The following is a 16,979-nucleotide window of genomic DNA, read 5'->3' on the forward strand; positions in this document are numbered from 1 at the left end:
GTGGAGCATCCTTTCATCTAGGAGAACTTGAATAACTGCTGGAAAAACCTAAAGGAGTTGCTATTCAGCTTTGTAAGAAATGTCCACTAAAACTTCACTCAAGGTAGCTTCTCTCTTTCATTGAGAATTTCGGGCATATTATTACTCTCTGAGCCGGGAGTGACAGTTAAACACCACAGGGCAGAGGAAATGCAGTCAGGGAGCTCTCATCTTAGTCCTTATGTGACTCTTCAGGAACTGCTTAACGTGAGTTAACTCTTTTGGTTCCTTTACTTGAAATGGGGAGTGAAGATACTTACTCAAGTCCTGACAGACATAAAACCCACTCTTCCCCCTCCTTTGCTCAAACAAGGCTTCCCTTATTCCACTGAGCTGATGAATAGGTAGGGATCATTTACCACCGCTCGCTCTGGGAATTCTCAAAGGGCCTCCTAATTGTCTTCAGTCCACTGAAGTACTCCCAAGACTCTCTCTTGTAACCTAATGGCACCTCAATTACCCATATCGCTTTCTGAAATTTCCTTAGAATCAGGATAGTCACTGCCTGATTTCCACCACAGGAATCTGGAATAACAGCTAACCATTGTATAAAGTCACACTATAAAACATTATAAATCCTCAGGAAAAATGAGCTTCTTAGATACAGAATGAACATTCGGTTTCTAGACTGGGTGCTACATCAGTCTGAAATCACTTCTCTTCACTAGCAACTTAGGACTCAATTAATTAATTAATTAAATCACTGTACCACTTCTTTGTCTACATATGCAAGACACATATTTCTATTTATCTAACTGGCTTTTTTTTTTTTTAATCTGTCAGTGAACTGGGGTTATACTGTACAGCCCTCGCTGGATGGGTTAATAAGTTCACAATCTCAAATGTTAATTATAAAAATTTAGAGGATTATTAAAAAGAGAGTAGAGATAAGTTTGCAAGTGAAAATAAAAAAGGTTGTTGGTGGTTATGGTTTCAAAACATCTTATCAACATCTCTATTATTTATTTCCAGCTTCAGGAGGAAGAAACTGAGTTGGAGAAATGTGTTTATTACATACTCAGTGAAGAGAAAAAAGCTGGAGCTCCTCAGATGAGAGATGTGGCTTTCTTCCCTGCTACAGAACTTCCCCAAAGCAAACTGGATCCAGTGCCATGGTTTTCCTCCCTGGAGAAGTGTTTCTCTATTTGGGAAGGAACATCCTGAAATTTCTTGTCCAATTGGACTCCTTGTTGGGCATGTGGATAGCAGAAGCAATATCTTCTGCCAAGCAAAGCAGCAAAATGCTAACCGAACTCCTTCCACGTGTTCAAGGGCTTTCCCAAAGCTCTTTCCCATTTCAAAATGAGTCAGCGGATCCTAAACTCATTTTCCTCATTTGAACACTATGCAAATACTGGATGTGAATTATCTATTTACTGAGGTTGGAATGAGAAACAAAAAGGCACCGACTTCTTAATTCAATATGATTATGACTTGTCAGAAAATGAAAACATTTTCTTTGATAGTTAATTATTCTGCAGCCGCTACTGCGAAAAAGCAACAAGAATATCCATGATGCCACTCAGATTCTAATTTTTTAATATACTAGAATCCAAAAACGTCAGAGGTATTTCTCAAGGAGAAAAATCCCACAGGAAATGGCATTTTGATAGGGCAAAGAAAAAAAATTGCCTATGTTACCCGTAAGGGAAAATGTTTTATTTGTGGTAAACATAAAACAGTGATGAAATATGACATTCTCATGAAACACAGTCTCAGGATTTTCACATAAAATAACACTCTTTGAGTAGTTTATAGAGGGAATTTGGTACAGAGGAATACGGGTAGCCCATCAACAAATTAAGCTAATTTTACATTTGATTATCTGAGGGGGGTAAAATTTAACCCAATCCATTTCGTTATAATTAGTGACTTACTTTTTCTTTTTAAATCCTCACCTGAGGATATTTTTTTCCATTGCTTTTCAGAGTGAATGGAAGGGGGGGGGAGAGTGGGGAACATCGATGTGAGAGAAACACGTTGATTGGTTGCCTTCCTCAAAAGCCCCAACCAGGGCTGGGAACTGAGCCTCCAACCTAGGTACGTGCCCTTGGCAGGAATCAAACCTGGAACCCTTTAGTCCATGGGGCCACCACTCTAACCACTGAGCAAAACCGGCTAGGGCAAGACTTACATTTTTAATACAAACTCCAAGGCAATTTTTAAAAGCCTAGAAAAATCAAGTAAGAGTTGATATTCAGCAAATGTTGAATTCTGAGCAATATCCTGAGAATGTGTATTTTTTTTTTTTTGTCCATTTATGGGAACTGGCACCCACTGAAGAATTTTTCATTCATTCAATAAATATTTCTTAAGAACCCACTATACCAGGCAGTGGGGATATACCCCTAAACAAGAGAGATATGGTCCATGTCCTCAAGGAGCTCACAGTCTATTAGATGAGGCAAATATGAAGTACAAAGAGGATGTGACACTGTAGCAGTATTCTTGTGGGACAAGTTAAGGCGTTAAAGAATTGCTCCCAGCATTCCTAACCAAATGCAAGCTCTGAGAGACAACTAAACAAGACACAGTTCTACCTCATTTTTTTCTGTGTGTGCTTTAACTGAAACACCTAATGGCAAATGAAATAACCCATAACAGGATTATTATTCTTGTTCTATCATTTACATGTATAGAATTGTTTACCTCATTTCAAAATCAAAATTCTAAATTTTTTAAAAATATATGTCTTTATTGATTTCAGAGAGAGGAAGGGAGAGGGAGAGAGATGGAAACATCAATGATCGAGCCTGCAACCCGGGCATGTGCCTTGACTGGGAATCGAACTGCGATCTCCTGAATTACAGGTCAATGTTCAACTCAAGCTACACCAGCTGGGCAAAATCCTAAATTTTGATGTTAGCAAACATCACATTTATATGGCTTATTCTATTAAACTAATTAGATATTCAAAAAGTGTTGCTTCATGATAGACATGGTTTATGTTGTTTCACATAAACTTGAATTAATTTAATAAGGAGTTTAAAATTTGCAGATTTTTATTTTTACACATTTTTATTTTTATTTTTTCTCTTCTATTTCTTTTTATTTATTTATTACAGGTGTCCCTTTTTCTCCCCATTAACCCCTTCCACTCCCTACTTGCCCCCCTCTCTAGTCCCTCACCACACTATTGTCTGTGTCCTGGGGGTTAAGCACATATTGCATATAAATTCTTTGGTTAATCTCTCCCCACCCATCCACCCACCCCCACCTTCCCTCTCAGATTCGTCAGTCTGATCCCTGCTTCCATGTCACTGAACCTATTTTGCTCATCAGTTTATCATGTTCTTTAGATTCCACATATAAATGAGATGATGTGATGCTTGTCTTTCTCTGCCTGGCTTAGTTCACTTAGCATAATATTCTCCAGGTCCATCACACGATCTCATTTTTACACATTTTAAAATTCAGTTTTACAAAATGTAATAATACCTACCCAGTACTGAATGTCTAGTATGAACTAAGTGGGGTGGGGTTTTTTAGTATTTTTTTTTTTTTACATAATTACTTGTAACCCTGAAATCAACTTCTCCCTTACAACCCTGCCAGTATTATTAGTCCTATTTTATAGATGGGGAAACTGAGATGCTGAGAAGTTAAGAGAGTTTCCCAGCACCACACAGCTAGTTAGTGTAAAGCCAGGAATGGACTGTCTAATCATCTGACTGGTTAATTTATTCTCTTAAGTATCCTAAATTGAGCATAGAGTTCTCACCCTCCTGGGCGACATGCAGTAGAATCACTCATTGTGCAACATTAGAACGCTGTTATAATAATGCAGTTAAAGCTTTCAAGCAACCAGAGTCCAATGAAACACCTAGGGTGCAATAAAACACCTGGTTAACTAGTGAAATGAAATGTGAAATAACTTCTCAGGTAAATGGCAAGGAAATGGAGGGTGTGTAACAAGAAGTCTGCTGAGATGAGTAAACCACAACAAGCATTGGTACCAGTAACCTCCAAGCCTGGCTTTGCGAAACTCTCCGAAAAAGAAAAATAAAGATCTCACACTGAGTGGGGTTGGCCTTGAAACTCATAAAGAAATGCTGGGTTGGGGAGAACTTATGTTTTTGTTTTGTTTTGTTCCATCCTCAGTGGAGCTGGTGCTGCAGCAGTCCCACCTGCTCATGGAGGGATGGTCCACATTTTGAGAGTAGAGTCTAGCACATGCCACTGGATAGAGCCCCATCACTACCACCATCACTTTGCAAAAATCATCAGCTGGTCCCAATAACACATGAAGAGCTTTATCAGTGAATAGTAATGCAAACTTGCAAGTCTAAAATGAAATGCATATGGGTCAAATCGCTCTGCACTAACTTCCTAAAAGCTCTGCTCTGCTATTGGATATCCCAGTGAACAACCCCAGCTGGCAGCACCCAGAAAGCTTCCACAGGCAAATTACAGATTGTAAACGACGCTGAGATCCACCCCGAGGCTAAGTTTTCTAAGGTCTGTAGTGCACTCAGAGGATGTCTTTCCCCTTCTAGTACAGAGGCTCCACTACACAAAAAATGTGCTGAAACTGTTCCTGGGCCCTAGCTCGGCTGGGGGCAGCGTGCTCGCCGCGCAATGCCCTACTGGTTTCTTAAGGCGCATATGATTAATATTGGTACACAGGAAAGAGAACTTCTTCTGACCTTGAGCGTGCGCGCTAAATAAATTACCTCGGAACGAAAGTGGTGAGATCTCATAACAGCATCTGGGGAGAAAAGAGAAAAAACGAGACTTCATTTAACTCCCTGTTCAGCACCTGCCTGCGGAGTGACTGACGCCTTACCTGGTTGGGGCGGGGGCGCGGGGGGGGGCCGGGGGGGCTGGGAAGGCACTTTCCGGACGCCTCGAATTCGGTGGGGACATCCTGGAGGGCCGGGAGGTCACTAGGACATGGGTCTCTAGCTGATTTCAACACGAGAAGTTTCAGGGAAAGTTCTGGGGGAGTTGGGGAGCCCAGAACTCTCCGTGAAGAAAGCGAGGGATGGGTGAAGGGAGGCTGCTGCAGCCCCGGACTCCGCTCCCATTACCGCAGCGGCTTTAGCAAGCTGACACTAAGAATTTGCGCCCGTGCCTCTCCTGCCCGGTCTCAGCATCGCTGTGTTTATCCCAACCCGGGAGACTGGAGGAAGGGGGTGAGGGCAAAACGGGCGAGGAACGTTAAACCCATCAGCGTACTCAGCTCGGGGAGACGCGCAAGGATGGAGCGAGGGGCAGCGGCGCAAAGGGGAGCGAGCCGCGCTGCGCTCCCCAAACCCGTTTAACTGTCCCTCCTCCTAGCCCGGGGAAACCCGTCGCCGCGTGTCTTACCTCGGCTCCTTGAACGACCCGAAAAGACCGATTTCATCGGATGCCTCCCTTTCTGGAGCTTGCGATGCCAGCAACAGAAGAAGACGATGGTGGCGATGGTGCCTAGCAGAAGCAACAAGAGGAAGAGGGCACATTGGATGCTGTAGGGTCTCAGCAAGACCAGGAAAGCCGCGGCGATCATGGTGAGGGCGAGGCGGGGGCCGCTCCGCGGCGAGCTGGAGGCTGGCGGCACAGGCACCCGCGCGGGGCGCACGGCGAAGCGGCGGGCACGGGCGAGCGCGGTCAGCGCGTCATGCCCGGCGCACGCGGCCCCGCGCCCAGCCCAATGGCTGCGCACCCCGCGCCAGCCGCGCTAAACTAGTGATCGAGGGCTGCGGGGAGCGCTCGCCATGACTCAGCAGACGGGGACCGGGCAGGGACTGGGCGGCCGAGAGCCTCTCTCCTCCCTCCCCGGGCGCCTCCGCCCCCGCCCAAGCGCAGCCCCCGGGCGCAGCCCCGCCGGGGACGCGGCTGGCGGGGAGGAGCTGCGCGGCCGCCGCGGCCACCTGGGCCCTGTGCATCGTCTTACGGCCGCCGCCAGCCTCGGCATCCCGAAGACCCGCGCACGTGGGGCGGGGCGGGGACGCGGCTCCCCGGCCGCAGCCGCGGCAGCCCGCGGGGGGCGGGAATGGGGCGCCGTGGCGGGGGCTCGCCTGATGACATCACAGCCGGGCTGCGGCAGCGCGGGCGCGCGGACATGGCTGCGGCGGCGGCCGCGGGCTGCGCTCGGGCCTGAGCGCCCAGCGCCCTCCAGCGGGGCCGCCCGCCAGTCCGCGCGGTCCGCGGGTACACCAGCCGGGCCCCTCAAGCCTCCCGGACGCTGGGGGCCTCCGCCTATCCAGCCTCCCTCGGCCGAATTGCAGGGGAGCCCGGCGTCAGGGGGCGCCAAGGGGCCGGGGGAAAGCCGTAAGGCGTTGAGGGAGCCTCCAGGCGGTGCTACCCCCAACCTCTCACCTCCCCGCGCCCCGCCCCGATGTCGGGGCTCTGGAAGATGCAGCCCGGTGAGCTATTGCTTGCAGGAGGTGGGGGGCGGGGTGGGGGGTCCTCGCACGCTGGAGCGCGAACACCGGGAAGGGCCTTCCGTGGTAATTGGGGTCCTCGGGGAACGGGCGGCCCACCCGTCTCCAAGCCCCTCTGACCGGGAGCGCTCTGCAGGGGAACGCTCCGCTCCGCAGACGTGAACCGTTCCACCCCCAAACTTGCTGCAATTTCGCAGCCGAGAAATGGGCACTTTGGATCCTCCTGTACCCACCCTGCGTTTCCCGTAAAATCGGATTCATTTAGTGCATTTGCAAGGGAGGGGCAATTTCGGATTTAGAGAACTGGCAGGTGAAAGAAGTTGGGATTGGTTGGTAAATATTTGGAGGAGAAATGTTGTAGGGAATGTGAGGAAATAATGATCTGGCACACAAAATGCGCACACTACCCCTTCTCTCCCTCTTGCCCCCTCCCGTTTCTTCATAACCAGCAAAAAGTGTGCTGTGGCCAATGGCTGAGAGGTTTTTCGGCGGTCGCTGGTGCAGCGCCAACGCAGGAGGCATGGCGGGTGCTGCACTGCGCCGGTCCGCGGCCGCCGCCTGCCCGGGGCGCCTTGCCGCCCTGGCCCACCGGCAGGTGCCGCCCCCGCGCGTCTCGCTGCTCCCGAGGCGATGCTGCGTGGAGCCGGGGTTTGTTTGTGTTGTTTCATTTACTTGCATAAGGAAACTGCGAGTATAATGGCAAGATAGCACATGACTGCATTTGTGGTTTTATTAACCACTAAGGTGGACTTGAATATTTAAGAGACTGAAGAAATTGTGTCATAAAAAAAGTCATTTGTAAAATTCTGAAAAGCATAGAATCCACGACAGTACTTAAGTTTTCTTAGGTGCTCGAAGGATCTCAATCATCGGGGTTGTTTTCTAATGATGCAAAATTAACTACATCTGCGTAAAGGCTTAATCAATGTTATCCTAAGACCTGTAACTCTTACCGTGCGTAAGCATTACAGCAAACTCAAAAAGGCATTGCCTAATGCATTTCCTAAATGCCAGATTCATAAACATGGGAAACAATGGATTAAGTTTTCTTACTTACAACTTGTTTCCAAAAGCAAAATAAACATTCAAGTTGTTGACATGCCGCTTCTCATTTAGTTGTGGGTTGAAGGTGGAAAGACCTTGCTGGGGACTCTGGGTAAGGTGGGAATGTTGAATGTCAGAGTGTAGGCTGCACTGCAGGTCAGGAGAGGCTTCATAGGACCCTGTCGCTCGGCTGGCAGGTAGCACTGCAGGTAGCACTGCATCGTGTGCACTTTGCTGAACAGTTTCCTGATACTGCAGCCCGCTGCAGTGAGAGACCGTATTCCCGTCCATTGTGCAAGGGTTATTGAAGAGAATCCTGAGAGCCTGCAACGTGTGGCACATCAAGAAAGGAAGAATTCTCTACCCCAACTCACGGTGGCATAGTGGAGTAATTTAAAACAACAACAAAACTGAATTAACCTTCTGCAAACATTGGGAGAAATAACTAAGAATTTAGGGAGGTCATCTTTGTATTTCTCGTTAACTAAAATTTTGAGTGAGCTGAAATGGCCTGTATATCCTTGAAACATGTCTAAGACGACAAACACAGCATAGTGACCAGTTTGCCCCAGACTCTGCACTTTTAACAACAAAAAAGCAACTAAGTAGCAATTATGGTTTTCTGAGCTATTACGTTAGCACAACTGTTATCATCCTGAGTCTTGCTGCAGCCATTTATAAGTTTCGAGTGCACACAAGAACATCATTTATCTCTTTTGGCAGGCAAATGCTTAGTTGCCATGCAGTAGGATTATAGATATTTCTTTTTAGATGCATTCATTTCTGTTCTTTCCGTAAGTTATCTCAAGAATACTAAATAATAAGCAAACCAAATCATTGAAAAAATTTAGTATTTAAGCCCTATTATTTTGTGATTTTCTTGTTGCTAATTTATCATTTCCTTCTCCAAATAATGGCATGTTATTAATTGCTTCTTTCTGTGTGTTTCTGTGATGCTGAATGCATTGTGGAATTCAATAAATATTAAATCAGCTAATCAATCCTTTTTGGAAATGAATTAAGTAGAATTCATAAATTTTTCTTCTGCTACGTTTTTATTTTAAAAGAATAATTGATGTGGTATCAAAGTCACAAAAATTTAAAGTCTGGGGGTAGGGCTGGAGGTGGAAGGCTCTTGACCACATCTTTCATCCCAAGAAATCAAAATCAAAATGGAAAAGTATATAAAATATGTAATTTTTTGACTTTTTATGATAATGAGTTGGCACTGTCACTCAAGAGAAGACAGCGAGTTGGGGGAAATAGTGAAGAGAGTTTGTACCAGGTGTGTAGATGATTACCCATTATCAGGCAGCCCTTCCCTTTAGATTCTCAACCAAATTGAGAACACACAGGAGGAACCAAAGGAACCAAAAGGAAATCAACATATTAACTTTACTGAGGGTAAAGTCAGATCGAAGAACATGGCTTAGACCCAACGCCAGAATGACAAGCTTTGAGCTGTGGTGGAGGAAGAGTTCTGAAGGGAAAATGACAAATTGAATTTTAGACCCATTGAGGTGGAGGTGTCAGGAGGACATCCGTGTGAAGTTATCCAGCAAGCTCAAGGGTGGAGAGGTCAGAACCAGAGACAGACAGGAATCATCAACAGAAATTATAGTTGAAGTCATGGAAATGGATGAAATGACTAAGGAAGAGAAACTAGAAAGAGTTGGAGTCAGAACTTCGGAAACTGCTTCCATTTGTGGACTGGAGACGGTGAGCAGAAGGCAAGACGGCGGAGGCCAAGTGGGGGGCGTTCCAGCGTAGTGAGTGGCTAGCTGGGGCGCTTCCACAAATGGCAGGGTAAGGATGATGAGGACTGTGGACTGGGGACTAGGAGACCTCTGGAAACCTCCCAGAAAACTGACTCATTGCAGCGGGACAGGCTGAAACCAGACTAATGGGTAGAAAAGGGGGAGGCAGGTGAAACAGAGGAGAGCTGCTGTCCACAATCTTTGGAGAAATTTAAAAGGGATGAGTAGAAACGCAATTAAAGCCTGGATAAAGGCTAATAAAGGTCCCTTTGTCAGGCACAAGTACCTGAACAAGTTAGTTTCTAGGGGGGTGGAAACAGCAGTAGGAGAGACATTGAGAGGTGAAGAGAGGGGGGAAGAGGGCATTCTCCTGGGCATTTGTGGTTTAGCTTTTGTTTTAACATACCTTGAGTCCTCCAGACTGGCTCATTCTGCTTTCAGGCTACTTTTGACTCTGCAGAGTTAAAATTGACCCTGACTAGTTATGATGGGTTCCTGCCCATGGTCTCTTCCCCACTCACCCTGGCTACTATAAGTCAGACTAGAAGAATGATTTGGAGAGAAAGGTAAGGAACACCTTGGAATATGGTCCAGATTATCTGTAAGCTTTTATTACAAACCTGTATGGAAGTGAGTAAATTACCCAACTGATAATCACACAAGGACATTATGTTGAAATATTACTTCCTTAAAAACAGAAAGTTTATATACAAATGGCTCAAGCAATAGATTACTAGAAATAAATCATACTGATTTTGGACTGGTAATCTACTTGTTCCTAGGTGAAGATTTTACTCTCAGAATTAAGTGGTATGAAAGAGATTGAGGAATCTGAGGAAATGTGTTGTATGGCCTCTTTGTTTCCAAATGGTTTTTCATAACGTGCCAACAATATACGTGTTCTTGTATTGAAAGGTAAAGGAACTACATCATTTGGAAGAACCTACATCATCTAATATAATGTTGGAGGTGATTTTTCAACCACCAGAATCAGAAGAGCCATCATGTGGATGGATCACTATTATCTTTTTAAAATTTGAGTTTTCGAAGGAAAAACAATTGTTATTTGCAGTGATAGCAAATAATATTTTCAGCAAATATTCCCTAGGAAAGAACTTTATATTCATTTTACCATAATGAAAACTTTAAAAATAACTTAAAGACATCATTGTAAAAGAAACTATTTCAAATGGATTCATTTTAAATTGTTCTTTTAACATTTTAGAAATTTTAGAGCCTAATTAAGGATTGTTGTCCTGCGGGTTGTGGAATCCATGATAATGCTGTGGGGGGAAATGTGTGGTTTTATTGTGCGATTTTTTGTGTGTGTGAACATTACGAACTTCTCAGAAAAGTCTGAGTCTGAGAGTTTAAAATGTCAATATAATTGAATACCTCTACCCCATAATGCTTTGCAGACAGTTTTTGGAAGGCAGTCATTTATTATCCACAAGCAAATAGAATTCATTTATATAGTTTCCACATTGAGTGTGGAATTAGTCATGCAGCAAAATACTGAGTCATTTGGCCAGAAAATTTACTCATAGTTGTCTGAGCTGCCAATGGAAAAGTTGAGAGCTGTTCATAAATCAAATTATAAAGCTCTTAGAGTTATAAATCACTGAGCAGTAATGTTCATTATTATTCAGATAGTGTAAAATATTTCCACCACTTCTAAGAATGGGCAATTTACAAAGCAAGTTTGAAAGCTGAAGTTATTGCCTTCTAGATCCCAGATAAGAGTTGCCATATAAGTTACCAGCATTTCGACACTCTTAAGTGAAAAAAGAAGATAAAAGTAAGGCGGAGGGTTAAAGTTGCTTAGTAGTTATGTTAGAATATGAAATGAATAAAACTTGACTAATGTTTATGAGTTAAATTCATATCGTCTTGATTAAACAACAGCAACATTTAATAGCTAAATTTCCTCCATTACAATAATTTTATAGGACTTTTGCATTAGGTATTTTGTGCTAAAAGATTTGTGTGCTAATGCATCAGTATACTGATAACATGAAAGAATAATCCCACTAAGAGAGCAGAGTGTACCAGGAGAACAGAGAATTGCGACGAGTAACCCATGATTAGTAAAATATGTTTCAATAACACACAGTTCCAGAGGTTATTGAATTTATCCAAATGTAATAACATCTTGTGGATCCAGGAACAGAAAGAAAAGTACATCTTAAAAAGTAACCCCCAAATACTTTTTGGAGTAAGTCAAGGAAACAAACAGCAAACACTAAATTGAAATACAGTAAAGTTTATATTTCAAAGAAGAAAGCCAAAAACCTAGAGCCTGTTCTTGCTGGTCCTATTTCTGCTGTAGGAGTGTTTAACCTGGAAATGATGAACCTGAAATTATATGTAAAAATGAAGGTCTCTTTTGGAGGGACATAAAGGGATCCATAGTTTTCATGAGGTTCTTAAGGAGTTATTGGGGAAGGGGGAATCATCAGAACCATACAAATTCACACAGATACCAAGGCTTCTGCGATATCAAATCATTCTCTCGATCCATCAACATTGGCCTCACCTAGGTACCTCCTCTAAGACCAGAACAAGCGTCTTCAGCACTGTCAGTCAAGGATGAGCAGAGGAAACTGCAGACTCAGCCTGTAAAAGTTCAGGGACATCTCCCAAATGCATGTGAGTGCTGCCCATCCTAAGACTAAGTGGAGGTGGTGTTTCTGTGAGTCAGCCCTCTTGCAACTTTAAACAGATTTGGAGAGAAACAAGTGAGTTGTGATGATGGTTCTGACCCTGCGAAGGGAAAACTGCTAACTATCTAGGACCACTTCCACAGACTTCTGTTACAAAGAAGGACTGACTTGATTCCCTTGCTGCCTTCAGGCCAGTTAAGTATTCCATTTGAATGGATACGCCCATTCTGAGCCAAAAACACTAGTTCTAAAATTTAGTCTTGAGTTCAGAGTCTATAAGGATCTCTGTGATCTTAAAGCTTAAAAGAAATGTAGAAGGACTTAGTATCAGGCTCCTGGAAACTTCTCCAAGACATCCTGGTCATGTAGCACCTACTCTTCCTAAATCCCGCCCCAAGCCATAGCTTTTCAACATTCAGTCTCCTACGGAGACCTGGTAACTGGGCCCTCAATCCAGTCAGGATAATTTCACATATACCAAGTGCTCAGCTCCATGTACCCATTATCTCTGGCTTTCCACACTTGCCATACTTGTGAACCTCGGCTCTCCCACCACCACTGTGTTCTCACTAGGTCCCAATGTCCCATCGCTGTGATCACATTCTCTCACATCATGGGGCTGGTTGTTTCATCATGTGACTTTCTCACTCCAGTGGGCAGGCCCTGTTTCCAGGGGCTCCTGATCTCTCAGTCTACCTGGTTTTACTTTTTCCGAGTTCCCTTAATCCTCTAGGCTGTGCATGGTTTAGTGGCACAATATTCATGCATTCTACACAGAGACAGGCCTTGAACCAAAGCCGTTCCCTAAGTGACTCAGACCCCTCTGGATCTAGCAGACACTATTCTTTGCACAATTTTATCTTGTGGACATTTGTAAATAATGCAGGAATCCACCTTGAAAAGGGACTGCAGGACTATACTTAGTGTCCCAGACCCCCTGCTATCTGGTGAGCTGTTGAAGTCTGGATCTTGGCGCCTGCGTTAAGGGCACCAGCAGCACCGTGGGAATTGGTTGGTACAATAATTATTCACCTCTCCCCCTCACTCAAAGGGCATCAGACAGCGTGTCCCGGGCTTCCTCATTACTGAATGGCTACCCTGGTGTGGACAACCAAGTTGCTTTAAGTAGTAGCTAACACTTACTGAGTACCTACTCTGCTAAATGTTTGGCGTACCTTAGCTCACAGCAACCATGGGCAGCTACCTCTCTTATCCCTATTCTATAGATGAGGACCCCGAGGCTTCAAGATGTAAGTTATTTCCCTGAGATCACACAGCCAACAAGTGGTGTAAGGATTCTCCAGCACTTCAAAAACTATGCGGTTTCTGTTGCATGTTTTCATTTGCACCACCTCGCCTCCCCTAAAGGAACCTCGCCCAGGTGGAGTTTGCTGGGCAGCTACCCATCCTCTCTTCTGACTGTCCGTAGGCTACCCCTGCCCAGGTGAACGAGGGTCAGCCCGACCGATGCCCCGGCGGTGTATCAGCTGTCTCCTGGCGCACAAGCTCTGGTCTCCTTTAGCCTGTGCGGAATGTGCCCAGACCACCTCCTCCAATACTTCAGTCGAACAAGACTCCTTTTATTTAAAAAAAATTATACATCCATCTTATCATTTTGTTGCTGTGTCCCCATCACTATCAGTTGGGTAAATTTGACTTGGCACCTTCAGGAAGCTAAACAAGCTTGGGAGGGCAGGCAGATGGCCACTTTGGGGGGGGGGGGGGAAGGCATCTGGTGGAGGCCACCTGGTTATCCTTCATAAAAGGCATAGCTCTAATAATTTTTTTTAAATATCTTTATTTCAGAGAGAGGAAGGACAAGGGAGGGAAAAAGATAGAAACATCAATGATGAGAGTCATTGATCGGCTGCCTCCTGCATGCCCCCTACTGGGGATCGAGCCCGCAACCTGGGCATGTGCCCTGACCGGGAATCAAACCTCAATCTCCTGGATCCTAGGTCAATGCTCAACCGCCTAGCCACGCTGGCCATGCAAATTTGTTTATATTATTAAGTAAGATAAAGATTTGTCTATTATAGCATCATAGGCATCCAGGTTAATTAACTATGCTTCTTGACATTGACCCTCTCCACTGTGGTTTGTAAATACTGCACGCACCCCTACATGTTTGATCTAAACTTGTATGAGGGGGATCTGGGTACGTATCAGCTCATAATGGGGGACTGTTATTATCACCATTTCACAGATGGGGAAACAGTCACAGAAATGTTACATAGGTAGGAAGTGATTCTAGGGCTATGGATCCAGACGGATTGATTCTAGATAGCCTGTTTGTCACCACTTATTTGACCCTGATTTACCATCTAAGATATTTAGAAGAAAGTCAGTCTGGAAGGCTATCTTGAACTATCTATATAACAAGACCTTTCCTCTACCAAAAAAAACAAACCCGTATTTCACTAAGCTTTCTATCCTTTGGTAGAGGGTCAAGTTTACTCTTCCCCTGTTCCTATGAATAGGATATATATTTGCCTGAAGTTCTGTCTCCCTCGGCTGTTTGAGCAACTTCTCTGCTATGGGATCACGGGCTCACAACATTGTCCCAAAATGCCACTGCTGTGGAGTCTCCTATTCCTTTGTCTTTGACACTCCTGAACCTTGAGGTTGGCTCCCTTCAATACAGTGAGTTCAATGTACTTTGCCTTGCTTTTATATAACTTTCTGGGTCTCAGTGGGATTAAAGAGATTCATTCCGTCTTCTCGGGCTTCCCTCTTTGGTTAATACTTGCATTCTCCACCCTTAACTAGCTTCCTAGTTCCAACTTGCCCTATAGCGGCCTATACCTAGGCTTGGCAAGACAGGTGACTGAAAGATAGTGAGTGGCCTCTTACTTTCCCTTCCATTTTGTTATTCTCTGAATTTATTGATAGAAAAATACTGCCACTCATAAATATACACTTATATATTTTTCTAATGACCTATACATAGGAGGTAGAGAAATGATAAAAATGTGAAATATAGCTGATCATTTTTTAAAATGTTGCTTCAACGTGGTACAAAAGAATATTAGAGCAACGAGAGAAAATTATTGGTAATAGGTGAGGGAGGAATCACTTAAGATGATTTATTAAGTAAATTATCTGAAGTGTGTGTCTCAGCACATTAATTATGTTTAGACTTAAACTTTTGGGACTATAAAAGTATAAAATTAATAGAGACATTGGTAAATGGTAACTAGTTATTTCATTTAATGTATTATATTAATATAAGGTATAATGGAGTAAATATTTCAAAGAGAAATTAGCTTGTCCTTTCATGTTATAATTGTAAGATAAATTAATGTTTGAAAGTTGAACCAATTCTGATTATTATGCATAGGGATTGATTCTTACATCAAAAATTATTACATTTTGTGAATTTTTTAAATCTGCCTGAAACATTAGTGTTTTAGAATATGATTACTTAAAGCAAAAACATGATGATCTCATCTTGCTCTCAGCTTTTAAGATGAATAGAATGTTCTACATTAATCCAAAAAAATGTGAAGTGGAAGATGATTTGTATGACTTACAGTTATCTTAAAATAGAACTTTTAAGTGATTCCTACGCTTCTTTAGGCTTGACTCTGCATTTGTGTTTCTGATAAATGGGGAAAAGGCATGTAAATATGAGGTGTTGGGGGGGCAGGTAGTAACAGGGAGCAAATACTCACAAAAACTGGTATTTCTTAGAAAAGATTTTGGAGGCTCTAGAATCTTAGGAAGCCTTGTCCAGAGTGCCTCTAAGTTTTGCATATACTTCCTTGTGCGAAGTTTCAGACGGTTCCACACATGGCTACAGGCTTTTCGTGGACAATTGCTGGGGATAGGTGACATTATGGAGCACATAAAGATTGTCCCCCATTGTTCCCAGCCTCTGATTTCTGTGCTGTCACTTCTCTGCCCTAGAAGCCTTCTTCCTGAACACAGCAATGAGAAAGTAAGCCAGTCACACTGTCTAATTCCAGATAGGACAGAGTTGGGTCATTTAGTACTTGGCTCTCTTGCCAGGTCAGGAGCAACAGAGGGTCTGGGACAGGTGATGAAGCTAACATGTGTGGCTGGTGTCTTAGACTGGGTAGCTTGTCCAGAGACTGGGTAGCTTGTAAACATCAGAAATTTGTTACAGCTCTGGAGGCTGGAAATCCAAGATCAGGGTTTCAGGTTCTGGTGAAGGCCCTCTTCCAGGCTGCAGACTGCTGACTTCTAGCTGGGTCATCAAATGGTACAAGGAAGGAAGAATCTCTCTGGAGCCTCTTTTATGAGCGTGAAGATCCCATTCATGAGATTTCTCCCATCATTAGCTTAATCACCTCCCATAGGCCCCATCACCCAAATACTATCATCTTTGAGGGTCAGGATTTCAACATATGAATTGGGGGTTTGGGAGGACACATTCAGATCTTAGCAGCTGGGTATAAGGAAACCATGAGGAATAGTGCTGTACCTCAGGGATAGTCATAGTGGAAGTGTTACTAGCCCTAGACCCAAAGGGAGCGGGAAAAGAGAGCCAGGAGCCTAACTCAGTATCCTCCCTCCCTCTGATCTCCTTCCTGGACACCCAACTAGCTAAACCAAGCTGGGAAATGGGCAAGGAAACCCAATCAGGTCAACCTCCAGGCTTAGGAAGCAGCATAGGGATGACTGGAGAAGGGATCTGGGGGGGCAGAGAGAGGATCTCCAGCACTCGTGTCTGAGCAGGACTGTAATACTAGGAAGAACCTGGTGAGCAAGTCAAGACTTCTGTCTCTGGGGGAAGGGACTAGAAGGCAGGAACTTAGGCAAAGAGAGCCCTGTTAGGGACTCAGTCAAGCGAAGAAAGCAAAAAATCTAGGTCCTAGAATTGGCAGAATCTGTTGCAAAGCTGACTTGATGATTAGTTTCTAAGTTCTGGCTCTACAGTCCTTCTTTAGCCTGCTTATGGGTGAGCAACTGGGAGTGGTTGCCTGGGTCCACTAGGGACCTCACTTCCCTCATTTGTAAAGTATGAATAATAATTATACCTATGAGAATTAAAAAAGTTAGTACAGGTTAAATGCTTAGAACAGTACCTTATACATAGTAAGCACTCAGTAAAAATTAGCTATATTTGTATTCTTATTAAGAAG

At 44.1% G+C, this 16,979-nt stretch overlaps 2 protein-coding genes across 14 annotated transcripts in view; one reads left to right on the forward strand and one right to left on the reverse strand.

Annotated features, from left to right (window-relative positions):
• DST (dystonin) overlaps positions 1-5,821 on the reverse strand; it is a gene marked incomplete at its 5' end in the record, with an annotated part of 396,243 nt that extends 390,422 nt beyond the window's left edge. For 4 of the 5 annotated variants that reach the window (XM_081141256.1, XM_081141254.1, XM_081141253.1 and 1 more), the window contains 2 exons: positions 4,713-4,747; positions 5,350-5,821. In XM_081141256.1, coding sequence (XP_080997382.1) covers positions 4,713-4,747; positions 5,350-5,530 — 216 coding nt within the window. Of the gene's footprint in view, positions 1-4,685; positions 4,748-5,349 lie in introns of all 5 variants that reach the window. The other variant, XM_081141252.1, reaches the window with a different exon arrangement.
• BEND6 (BEN domain containing 6) overlaps positions 5,010-16,979 on the forward strand; it is a 38,544-nt gene continuing 26,574 nt past the window's right edge. For 3 of the 9 annotated variants that reach the window (XM_081141261.1, XM_081141266.1, XM_081141267.1), the window contains exon 1: positions 6,053-6,389. The gene's annotated coding sequence lies outside the window, so the exon portion shown is untranslated. Of the gene's footprint in view, positions 5,532-6,049; positions 6,390-14,351; positions 14,515-16,979 lie in introns of those variants that run through there. The other 6 variants (XM_081141264.1, XM_081141262.1, XR_013999089.1 and 3 more) reach the window with 6 other exon arrangements.

The sequence above is a fragment of the Miniopterus schreibersii genome (assembly GCF_964146895.1).
Source record: "Miniopterus schreibersii genome assembly, chromosome: 6".
NCBI lineage: Eukaryota > Metazoa > Chordata > Mammalia > Chiroptera > Miniopteridae > Miniopterus > Miniopterus schreibersii.